Source organism: Mobula birostris, chromosome 1, assembly GCF_030028105.1.
Source record: "Mobula birostris isolate sMobBir1 chromosome 1, sMobBir1.hap1, whole genome shotgun sequence".
Classification (NCBI taxonomy): Eukaryota; Metazoa; Chordata; class Chondrichthyes; order Myliobatiformes; family Myliobatidae; genus Mobula; species Mobula birostris.
The window spans coordinates 226,357,630-226,370,629 of NC_092370.1; the positions used below are offsets into that span (position 1 = coordinate 226,357,630).

Here is a 13,000-nt window from a genome sequence, read left to right on the forward strand (position 1 = left end):
AATTTTCTCTGTATTCTGTCAACTTTATTTACATCTTTCCTGTTGGTAGGAGACCAAAGCTGCACACAGTACTCCAAATTAGGCCTCGCCAATGTCTTGTATAACTTCAATATAACATCCCATCTCGTGTACTCTGTACTTTGATTTGTGAAGGGCAACGTGTCAAAAGCTTTCTTTACAACACTTTTAATCTTGACACCACTTTCAATGAATTATGGACCTCATTCCCAGATCCCTTTGTTCTATCACGCTCCTCAGTGCCCTGCCATTCACTGTTTAAGACCTACCCTGGTCGGTCGTACCGAAGGGCAACACTTTGCACTTGCCTGCATTAAATTCCATCTGCCATATTTTTCAACCCCTATTTTCCAAAGGGTCCAGATCCCGCTGCAAGCCATGATCGTCTTTGCTGTCCACCACGTCTGCAATCTTGGTGTCATCTGCAAATTCGTAATCCAGTTAACCACATTATCATCCACATTGTTGATATAGATGACAAACAACAATAGTCCTAGCTTCTTAAATGATAAATGATCTGCCTCAATCACTTCCTCTGGCAGCTTGTTCCACTAATTCACCGTCTTCTGCTTGAAAAAGTCATTCCTCAGCTCTCTTTTAAATTTTTCCCTTCAAACCCTAAATCTATGCTGTCTAGTTTTGGACTGCTGTCCTGGCAAAAAGACTGTTACCAGCTACCTTATCTATGGCTCTTAATTTTAAACGTTTTTATAAGGTTGCACCTCATTCTCCTAAGCCTGACCAACCTCTCCTTATAACTAACTCGGTCCCTCTAGTCCCGGAAACATCCTTGTAACTCTTTTCTACAGTCTTTTCAGTTGAACTACTTAATCTTTGAATCTTCTGTATAGGCTCTCCATTCAGTGATTTTTAATTGGTTCTGGGTTTTTCCTCCACTATTTTATGTAGAATACTATTCAAAGCCAGCACATGATTGCTGGAGGAGCTCAGCAGGTCAGGCAGCATTCATAGGAGCAAATGGACAGACATCATTTCAGTTTAAGGCCTTTCATCTGGATCAGAAAAAAAGAGGGGAAATAGTTCATCTGAAAAGGTGAAGGGAAGAGGTAGACAAGGTTGGGTTATGTAACTACTTTTAGTAAAGAGGCATTTCCTGATGGTCTTAAACTTTGAGTGCTCCCTTTTGTGCTTTCTTAATTTGCTCCAAAATAATGATTTAGATCCCTTATACAAGAATGTTGCATTTCTCCCAGATCATCCATTCCATTCCTGAGTAAAAAGCCCCAGAAACCAGTTTCTTTCTGCTTTACCTTGTTATTGAATTAGTTCTAATTTTGACAGTCATCTGCTATTGCTCCAAATACAAATTTTTACCTGTTACATTTGATGGTTTCTGACATACCTTAAATGGCTTAGAATTATTTGTCAAATTCACCAAAGCATTTTTGAATTTATCTCCCTAAGCCCAGAATTGGTTATTCTCCCAGATATTTTTACCCAATTCATTATGATTTTGAAGGATAGTATACAAGCTGTTTGAATGATCACACACCAAGTGCTGGAGGAACTCCACAGGTCAAGCAGTATATATGGAGGAGAATAAACAGTCAGCATTTCAGACTGAGACCTCTTATCAGGACTGACTGTTTATTCCTCTCCATAGATACTGTCTGATATGGTGAGCACCTGCAGCTGTTTGTGTTTGTTACTCTGGACTTCCAGTATCTGCAGGATTTCTTGTCATAATACTGTTGTTGAATGATCACGTCGGCTTTTGCAGTTTAACAATTGCACAAGTTTTCTTCTTTCCTAGGAGAATTCTAAAAAGTGATCCTCCTTATCCCCCAGAAATTGGTCCTTTAGCAAAAGACATAATGAAGAAACTGCTCGTTAAAGACCCCAAAAAAAGGTTGGGTTCTGGTCCAGGAGGTGCTGAGGAAATTAAATCTCACCCCTTCTTTCAGGTGAGAAAGATGACATTGGAATCTGGAGTATTTTCTGTAGTTAATATTCATCAATGTAGTCCTTTCACTGGTTGTCAGGGGAATCCTGTTTTAACACACGAGCTGGTTGGAAACATTGAGCTACATCTTCAGCCAAAATCACCATCTGCATCCTCCTGACTCCTTGCAACTGAGTCTCCAGTCCAAAACTCACTAGAACCCAGCTTTGCTGGAAGTAAAACTTTAGCAACATTTAAAAATAATAAAATAGTGTATTTAAAAATTTAGAAGTATTCTTAATATTTTGGAAGCAAATACATAAAAAAAATTAGAAACACTTGGAAACAATCATGAATATCAAAGCCCTTTTGTATTTTCATCCTCAGTCTTACAATCCCCAATAAAATAATTGGAGCCTCAGTTCAGACCTTCCATTAAGTATTTTCTAGCAAACCCAAATCTAACTCTTCATCAATACTTTTAACTGTTCAACACATAATAAATAGGTATTTGTGCCTTTTGAACTCTTTGACAACTTGGCTTCAGCCACTGAATTGAAAGTTTTGTGGCAAGCGTCACTATCAGCAATAGTAATAGAGTAATACTAAATGGAACATGTCAAACAGCCTATCTTGTCATTATCAACTGAGATACAGGTGTCCCCCGCTTTTCGAACGTTCGCTTTACAACACCTCACTATTACGAAAGACCTACATTAGTTACCTGTTTTCGTTAACAGAAGGTGTTTTCACTTTTACGAAAAAAGGCAGCGTGTGACAAAAGCAGCGCACGAAAAAGGCAGCACACGAAAAAAGGCAGCGCACGATAAAAGGCAGCGCGCGCCTCGAGCAGCCAAGCTCCTCCCCCGGAACTGCATTTTAGTCGGCATTGCTTAAACACGTGCCTGTGAGCATCGGTGCTTTATGTCAATCTCTTTTGAGCATCCGTTAGCGAGATGAGTTCTAAGGTATCGGAAAAGCCTAAAAGAGCTCGTAAGGCTGTTACACTTAGTGTAAAACTAGACATAATTAAGCGTTTCGATCGTGATGAACGAAGTAAGGACAAAGTGAGTTTGGCTTGTGGAAGTTGACGAATGTGATGTTGAAGAGGTTTTGGCATCCCATGACCAAGAACTGATAGATGAAGAGCTGATGCAATTGGAAGAGGAAAGGATAACAATCGAAACCAAATGCAGTAGCGAACGGACCAAAAGTGAAGTCGTCCAGGAACTGAACGTGAAGCAGCTACGTGAGATTTTTGCTGCAGTTGACAACACTGCAATGATTGCAGAAAAGTACAACTTTAATTTTGAAAGGCTACGTAGGTTTAGGGCATACTTGCCAGATGGTTTGAGTGCTTACAAAGATCTGTATGATAGAAAAATGCGCGAGGCTAAGCAGTCGAGCATACTGTTGTTTCTCAAGCCTTCCACATCAACCGCAGCAGACGACGGACCTCGGCCTTCGACATCAAGGCAGGCAGACACAGAAGATGACCTGCCTGCCCTGATGGAAACAGACGAGGATGAAATGACACCCCAGTTTCCCACTACACCAACCTCCGACGACTCAGCCTAACACACCATCATCAGTGTGCTCGCTGTCTTCGCGATTCCGGTAAGTTATACTACACTGTACATACATTATTTCTACTTTATATAGGCTGTGTATTTTTATGAGTTATTTGGTATGACTTGGCAGCTTCATAGCTTAAAGGTTACTGGAGAGAGTGCTTCTACCAAGAGGGCTTGCGCCGAGTGTTTCTGCCGAGAGTGCTTGCGTGAGATTTTCGCTATGGTGGACAGTGCAGCAATGATTGCAGAGAAGTATTTCTACTTAATATAGGCTGTATATTTATCATATCATTCCTGCTTTTACTATATGCTACTGTTATTTTAGGTTTTATGTGTTATTTGGCATGATTTGGTAGGTTATTTTTTGGGTCTGCGTACACCCACAAATTTTTCCCATATAAATACATGGAATTATGATGTAGTGGCCATTACAGAGTGTTACGTACCCCGTAGCTGGGTTGCCAAACCAGCAGAAATGGACCACTTAGTTGGAGTCTGGATTACTGGAACTAAGAAAGTTTTATTAAAGAAATAAATAACACAGTACTGATAAAACACACATGTACACAGAACTAGGATAATAGGATCAATCAAGCTCTATCGCAGTCTAGGGTTAAATGATCAGTTTCAAGTGACGCAAAGTTCAGTTCAATTGAGTTCAGTTCAGTTCACAGTAATCGCTGTTGTGCCGTTGGGGCGGGGAGAAGAGAGAGAGCGAAAGCCAATGAATATTCAAAACGGATTCCGCACAGACCTTCGATATTCCTCGCAGTTAGCTTTCGGGTGAGCCCTTTGTAATGTCTTCTGAGGTCACCGACTGTGACCCCTCCATTCCAGATACGATCGTTCTTCTGCGGTGAACCCGGCACCCAGGCAAGGGCGGACACACACACCGGGTTCCCACCCGACCGTATCTTTCTACCCTGTGCGTCTATGGCTGGTCCCGCGACCAGACCTCCAAAACTCCCAGCAAATTGTGGGGGCACACCGCTTCCAGGGTCTTGTTACCTCGTGGTGTCGTGTGTCTTAGCGAACCTGTCCCTTTTCATCCCCCCTGCTGGGGTATCACCTGTCCATCAAACTTCAAACAGTTCAGGGTTCAAAGCCACCGGTCTCTGACAATACTGGGAACCGTGTCTCCTTTCGGTAATCTCTCTCGTCTCTCTCTTATTAGCACCTTGCATGTTCCCCCATTGTCCTCTTATCGGCATCAATCTTCTGATAACTGGTTCTTTTGTCACAAGAGACTTGGCTGGCACCAGGGCAGGAATGGATTCTCAATATTCCTGGATTTCAGTGCTTTAAAAGGGATAGAGAGGGCGGAAAAAGGGGAGGAGGGGTGGCATTACTGGTCAGGGATACTATTACAGCTACAGAAAGGGTGGGTAATGTAGCAGGATCCCCTTTTGAGTCAATATGGGTGGAAGTCAGGAACAGGAAGGGAGCAGTTACTCTATTGGGGGTATTCTATAGGCCCCCTGGTAGCAGCAGAGATACAGAGGAACAGATTGGGAGGCAGATTTTGGAAAGGTGCAAAAATGACAGGGTTGTTATCATGGGTGACTTTAACTTCCCTAATATTGATTGTAACCTGATTAGTTCCAAGGGTTTAGATGGGGCAGAGTTTGTTAAGTGTGTCCAGGACGATTTCCTGTAACAGTCGGTGGACAGGCTGGCTAGGGGGAATGCCATACTAGATCTAGTACTAGGTAATGAACCGGGTCAGGTCACAGATCTCTCAGTGGGTGAGCATCTGGGGGACAGTGACCACCGCTCCCTGGCCTTTAGCATTATCATGGAAAAGGATAGAATCAGAGAGGACAGGAAAATTTTTAATTGGGGAAAGTCAAATTATGAGGCTATAAGGCTAGAACTTGCGGGTGTGAATTGGGATGATGTTTTTGCAGGGAAATGTACCATGGACATGTGGTCAATGTTTAGAGATCTCTTGCGGGATGTCGGGGATAAATTTGTCCCGGTGAAGAAGATAAAGAATGGTAGGGTGAAGGAACCATGGGTAACAAGTGAGGTGGAAAATCTAGTCAGGTGGAAGAAGGCAGCATACATGAGGTTTAGGAAGCAAGGATCAGATGGGTCTATTCAGGAATATAGGGAAGCAAGAAAGGAGCTTAAGAAGGGGCTGAGAAGAGCAAGAAGGGGGCATGAGAAGGCCTTGGCGAGTAGGGTAAAGGAGATCCCCAAGGCATTCTTCAATTATGTGAAGGAAAAAAGGATGACAGGAGTGAAGGTAGGCCCGATTAGAGATAAAGGTGGGAAGATGTTCCTGGAGGCTGTGGAAGTGAGCGAGGTCCTCAATGAATACTTCTCTTCGGTATTCACCAATGAGAGGGAACTTGATGATGGTGCGGACAATATGAGTGAGGTTGGTATTCTGGAGCATGTTGATATTAAGGGAGAGGAAGTGTTGGAGTTGTTAAAATACATTAGGACAGATAAGTCCCCGGGGCCTGTCTCCTTTTGTCCTCAATGCCAGCCCTGCGTGCGTTCTCGAAGGAGGAGACAGACTGATGAATGGTGTGTCACCAGGCCTCGCGATCGGAGGCTAGATTAGACCACTGACGATGGTCAGTGTGTCAGGCACCAAGGGATTTCTTCAGAGAGTCCTGGTACCTCTTCTTCGGTGCCCCTCTGTCATGGTGGCCAGTGGAGAGTTTGCCATACAGCGGGCGATGATCCTCTATCCTAGAGATGTGCCCTGCCCAGCGCAGCTGCGTCTTCAACAGCATGGCCTCGATGCTGGTGACCTCCGCCTGTTCAAGGACTTCGATGTTGGTGACGAGGTCACTCCAGTGGATGTTGAGAATGGTGCGGAGGCAGCGCTGGTGGAAACGCTCAAGGAGTCGTAGGTGGTGACGGTAGGTGACCCACGACTCGGAGCCATACAGGAGGGTGGTCAGTACAACAGCTCTGTACACGCTGATCTTTGTGCCTTTCTTCAAATGCTTGTTGTTCCAGACTCTCTTGTACAGCCTGCTGAATGCGCTGTTTGCCTTTGCCAGTCTGTTGTCAATCTTGGCATCTGATGAGATGGTGCACCCCAGGTAGCTGAACTGGTGGACTGTCTTCAGCTCTACCTCACCGATGGTGATGCAGGGAGGGTGGTAATTTTCCTGAGGCATGGGCTGATGGAGAACTTCTGTCTTCTTCAAGCTGACTACCGGTCCAAAGAGCTCGGCAGCCTCTGCGAAGCAGGATGTTATACGCTGCAGGGCTGCCTCTGTGTGGGCAACAAGGGCAGCATTGTCTGTGACGAGTAGCTCTCGGATGAGTTGCTCCAATGTCTTGGTGTGGGACTATAATCGCCTCAGGTTGAACAGACTGCCATCGGTGCGGTATTGGATGTAAACACCGTCCTCGTCATCAAGGTCTTCTGTGGCCCTTTTCGAGCATCATGCTGAAGAAGATGGTGAAGAGAGTCAGCGCGAGGACGCAGCCTTGCTTTATCCCGTCGCCTATTGGGAAGGGTTCCGAGAGGTCGTTGTTGTGTCTGGTTTGGCCACACTGATCTTCATGTAGCTGGATGACCATGCTGAGGAACTTTGGGGGGCATCCCAGTCGTTCCATGATTTGCCACAGGCCTTCCCTGCTCACAGTGTCGAACGCTTTGGTAAGGTCGACGAACGTCATGTACAATCCCTTGTTCTGTTCCCTGCATTTCTCTTGGAGCTGCCTGAGAACAAATACCATGTTGGTGGTGCTCCTGTTGGCTCTGAAGCCACACTGGCTCTCTGGGAGGTGTTGTTCTTCTGCAATGATGGGCACCGATCTGTTCAGGAGTACTCTTGCGAGGAGTTTTCCTGCGATAGCAGAGTTATCAACTGGTAGTTAGAGCAGTCGGACTTTTCTCCCTTGTTCTTATACAGGGCGATGATGACTGCATCACGGAGGTCCTGTGGTAGTTTACTTCGTTCCCAGCTGCAGACAAAGAACTCATGGAGTTTGGTGTGTAATGCTGGGCCCCCATGCTTCCAAATCTCAGGTAGGATTCCGTTAACTCCCGCTGCCTTGCTGCTTTTCAGCTGCTCTGTGGCCTTGACTGTCTCTTCTAGGGTTGGAATCTTGTCCAGTTCTGTTTTTTCTGGCTGCTGTGGGACGCAATGAATTGCTGAGTCTTGGACCATGCGGTTGGCGCTGAAGAGAGTCTGGAAATGTTCCGACCACCGGTTCAGGATGGACGCCTTGTCTGTGAAGAGTGCCTGACCGTCTGCACTGTGCAAGGGACTCTGGACCTGGTGCAAGGGCTGTACACCGCTCTCAGGGCTTTATAAAAACCTCTGTAGTCACAAGTGTCTGTGCAAAGCTGAGTTCTCTTTGCGAGGTTGGTCCACCACACGTTCTGAATCTCTCAAAACATGCTCTGGAGGTTGCTGCATACAAGGCGGAAGGCTGCTTTCTTATTAGGACAAGACGGCTGAGCAAGGTGCGCCTGGTGGGCGGATCTCTTCTTCGCCAGCAATTCTTGGATCTCCTGGTTGTTTTCATTGAACCAGTCCTTGTTCTTCTTTGTGGAAAACCCTAGGACGACTTCAGAGATTTTGAGAATGGTGGTTTTTAGGTGTTCCCAAAGCACTTCTGGAGAGCTGTCTGTGGGGAAGCAGGGATCCTGAAGCCTTGACTGAAGATTCGTCTGAAAGTCAGCTTTCACTTCAGCTGACTGGAGGTTGCCAACCTGAAGCTTCTTCCTTGGAGCACCTCCTCTTTTTGGCTTGGGCTTGAAATGGAGACTGAGTTTGCAGCAGACAAGACGATGGTCCATATGACACTCTGCGCTGGGCGTCACTCGGGTGAGTAAGACGTCCCAAAGGTCTCTCTGGCACACCAAGATGTAGTCTATGAGGTGCCAATGCTTGGACCGAAGATGCATCCAGGATGTCTTCAGACTGTCTTTCTGCTGGAAAATGTTGTTGGTGATGGTGAGTTGCTGCTCCGCGCAAAACTCTTAACAGAAGGTGCCTGTTGTTGTTGCGGTTTCCAGCACCACGTTTGCCAAGTACTCCTTTCCAGGCTTCTGAATCTTGGCCTACTCTGGCATTGAAGTTGCCAAGGTTGAAGACCTTGTCATCTGCAGGGGCGTTCTGTACGAGGTTGCGCAGATCAGTGTAAAACTTGTCCTTTTCTGCAGGATCTGCTTGAAGAGTGTGGCATGCTGCTTGGTTCGAAGTGGGAGGCGCATGGAGATGATGCAGTCGGAGTGACCCGTTGGCAATTTTTCAAGTTTGGAGGCAATGGTGTACCTGACCATAAAGCCAATGCCAGAAAGGCGTCTCTCAGTCTCTGGCTTGCCCAACCAGTAGAGGTGTAGCCGGCGCCATGTTCTTGAAGGTTGCCTTCCTCTGGCAAGCAGACTTCACTGAGAGCAGCGATGTCGACATTCAGTCTTGAAAGTTCATGTGCAACTAGAGTGGAGCATCGTTCTGGGCGACCACTGTCTGCTGTATCGAGCATGGTCCTGATGTTCCAGCATGCGAGCTTTAGTCCTTGCACTCCTTGTGAGGCAGGTGTGTACCTTTTCTTTTTTGTTGTTGTTCGACCGCATTTGAGGATGCCCATTGACCACGTTAGCCAACTGGGGGAAATGGAAACGAGCTTTGGTTAGGCCACCTTTTCTAGGCCCCTCTCCGTGTGGAGCAAGCAGTGCTGTCCCTAGAGAAGGCTGCTTGGTCGCTCAGGGTGCTGCCGAATGATATCGTCGTCTCTGGGGTCAACATCAGATGACCCATACACCTGAACTGCCTGCATGCAGGATCGCAACTGCGGCTTCCAGTGTCATCTTCCTCCTGCCACTTTCGCCCCTTTCCCATCGCTGCAAGGCTTGATGAATGGTTGGGGAGGATGGTCGTAGACGTGAGTGTGTCCTTCGGCCTGCGCAATGGTATTTTAGGTGGAGTGCAGTGTGTGCGGTTCTGGCCCCACCCTTTACACCTGGGGTTCATCTGCCATAGCCTAGCAAGCTGGGATGGTGACAGCGAGGTCCTCAGGTTGTAGGATTTACGTCGGAGTGTCCTCCAAATACCTGGAGATACGAATTGACAATAAACTGGACTGGTCTAAGAACACTGAGGCTGTCTACAAGAAGGGTCAGAGCCGTCTCTATTTTCTGAGGAGACTGAGGTCCTTTAACATCTGCCAGACGATGCTGAGGATGTTCTACGAGTCTGTGGTGGCCAGTGCTATCATGTTTGCTGTTGTGTGCTGGGCAGCAGGCTGAGGGTGGCAGACACCAACAGAATCAACAAACTCATTGGTAAGGCCAGTGATGTTGTGGGGATGGAACTGGACTCTCTCACGGTGGTGTCTGAAAAGAGGATGCTGTCTAAGTTGCATGCCATCTTGGTCAATGTCTCCCATCCACTACATAATGTACTGGGTGGGCACAGGAGTACATTCAGCCAGAGACTCATCCCACCGAGATGCAGCACTGAGCGTCATAGGAAGTCATTCCTGCCTATGGCCATCAAACTTTACAACTCCTCCCTTGGAGGGTCAGACACTCTGAGCCAATAGGCTGGTCCTGGACTTATTTCATAATTTCCTGGCATAATTTACATATTACTATCTAACTATTTATGGTTCTATTACTATTTATTATTTATGGAGCAACTGTAACGAAAACCAATTTCCCTCGGGATTAATAAAGTATGACTACTACTACTACTACTACTACTGGATGGCCTGACAAGGTTAACGAGCCCCACCTGCCCGAGTTTGGATTCAGAGTTGTCCTTCTCTTAGGCTGGCTGCCAACCAAGGCTAAAGAGCCCAGCCTACCCATCCAGTTATACCGCTGAACACTGGGATGCAGTAATGTAGGAGAAGCCATTTGCAGTGGCCTCCTGCCTAGCAGGCCAGACAGTGACCACGCGGCGATCACTACACCGGGAAAGGAGAGGCGATGTATTGTGCGTTCACTTTCCCTGGGTGAACAGGACGTCAGGCTCAGACCTCACCTGCCCCCCTAAGCATACATACCCAAGGTATAAATGCCATGAAAATTAGCTTTTTGCAACAGCAGCACCATACATTACAGACATGGGAACATAAGGTAGATAAACAAATTAACATAATTTACATAAGACCTTAAGAACATAAGAAATAGGAGCAGGAGTAGGCCATCCGGCCCATCTAACCTGCCCTGCCATTCAATAAGATCATGGCTGATCTGACATAAACTCAGCTCCATCTACCTGCCTTTTTCCCCATAACCCTTAATTCCCTTACTATGTGAAAACCTATCTAACTGCTTCTTAAATATATTTAGTGAGGAAGCCTCAACTGCTTCCCTGGGCAGAGAATTCCACAGATTCCCCACTGTCTGGGAAAATCAGCTTCTCCTCATCTCAGTCCTAAATCTTCTCCCCTGAATCTTGAGGCAATGTCCCCCAGTTCTCACCTACCAATGGAAACAACTTTCCTACTATCTTATCTATCCCTTTCAAAATTTTGTACGTTTCTCTAAGATCCCCTCTCACTCTTCTGTACTCCGGAGAGTATAGTCCCAGGCAACTCAATCTCGCCTCACAGGTTAACCCCTTCATCCCTGGAATCAACCTGGTGAACTTCTTCTGCACTGCCTCCAAAGCCAGTATATCCTTCCTCAAGTATGGAGACCAGAACTGCACACAGTATTCCAGGTGCGGCTCACCAGTACCCTGTATAGTTGTAGCATGACCTCCCTGCTCTTGAATTCAATTCCTCTAGCAATGAAGGCCTACATTCCATTTGCCATCTTAATAACCTGTTGTACCTGCGATTCATGCACAGGCACTCCTAAGTCCCTCTGCACAACAGTATGCTGCAGTCTTTCACCATTTAAATAATAATCTGCTCTTCTATTATGCATAACTTGGGCAAAAATAGTAGACAACTTTAGTGCAAGTTGAGGGAAATAAGTTGAAGCAAGCTCAGGTAGAATTAGGGCTTTTCAGGTCGTTTCAAGAACCTGATGACTGTGGGGAATAAGCTGCTGTTGAACCTTGAAGTGTGGTTATTCAGACTCGTATACCTTCTGCCTGATGGCAGCATTGAGAAGAAGGCATATCCTGGATGCTCAGGGACCTTAATAGTACAAAGAACATGGAAATCTGCGGCACGTTACAGGCCTTTCGGCCCACAGTGTTGTGCCAACCATATAATCTACTCTAGAAACTGCTTAGAATTTCACTAGCACTTAGCCCTCTATTTTTCTAAGCTCCATGTACCCAACTACGAGGCTCTTAAAAGACCCGATTGTATCTGCTTCCACTGCCGCCACCGGCAGTGCATTCCACACACCCATCACTCTCTGTGTGAAAAACTTAATGATGGATGTTATCTTCCTGAGACATCAGGCAACAATTCATATATAGTTACATATTTCCTAATGACTCAGAAAGACGTCAACAAACAAACTGCTGGAGGAACTCAGCTGGTCAAGCAGCATCTGGAAGGGAAATGGATAGTTGCCATTTTGGGTTGAAATCCTCTGAGAGCCCATTTTGGCTGATCAAGTCTATGAAGCACCTCAAAGAGCCATCCCATCCCTCCATTAATTTTCTGTGGAGCATATCCTCTCTGGACTTCTGCCCAGATTCTATTGTTCACGTACACACTCAAGGCAATTTACAGTAGACAATTAACATAGATCATGTACAGCTCAGTACAGGCCCTGTGGCCCACATTGTTGTGCTGACTTTTTAACCTATTGTAAGATGAATCTAACCCTTTCCTCACACATAGCCTTCCATTTCCCTTTCATCAATGTGCCTATCTAATAGTTTCTTATGTATCTGCCTCTACTACCACCCCTGGCAAAAGACGTTCCATGCACCCAGCACTCTTCTGTGTATAAACGAAAACCTACCTCTGACATTCCCCCCCCCCCATACTTCCCTCCAATCATCTTTTAAAATAATGCCTTCTCATATTAATCTTTCAACCCACACAAATTTGGGATGTGGGAGGCAGCCACAGAGAAATCATGCAGACTCCACACAGACAGCACTGAGGTTCAGGATTGGATCCTAGCCACTGGAGCTGTGAAGTATTAATTCTTCTCACAAAGGTACCTCATTCCAAAAACTCACTGCCCTCTTTGATCAGAGATTTCTACACACCTTATTTTAAATACTGGCCCTTTACCTTAAAACGAGTCCCCTGATTTGAGATTCTCCCACTAGTGAAATCATCTTAACATTTACCCTGACAAGCCCCCTTTAGTATGTTACAATAAGACCCACCATTCTTATAAACTGCAGACAATACATATCCAAGCAATTTAGCCTCTCTTGATAAGACAATCCTCTTATCTCAGGATTAGCCTGGTGAATCTCCTTTGGACTGCCTCCAGCGCTACTATATCCCTTCTGATATGTTCACCCATCATTGTACTAAACCCTTTGGATTAGAGAGCAGACATTGAATTTGAGCAGGTAAGCAGCTCATAAGATCAACAGAAAAATGAGGTAGTACTCCTCAATCCTCACTTCTTACTCACCCTCCTGCTGTG

At 45.9% G+C, this 13,000-nt stretch overlaps 1 protein-coding gene across 3 annotated transcripts in view; it reads left to right on the forward strand.

Moving 5' to 3' along the window:
- rps6ka5 (ribosomal protein S6 kinase, polypeptide 5) overlaps positions 1-13,000 on the forward strand; it is a 315,467-nt gene that overhangs the window by 231,021 nt on the left and 71,446 nt on the right. For 2 of the 3 annotated variants that reach the window (XM_072272845.1, XM_072272856.1), the window contains one exon: positions 1,793-1,943. In XM_072272845.1, coding sequence (XP_072128946.1) covers positions 1,793-1,943 — 151 coding nt within the window. The remainder of the gene's footprint in view (positions 1-1,792; positions 1,944-13,000) is intronic. The other variant, XM_072272865.1, reaches the window with a different exon arrangement.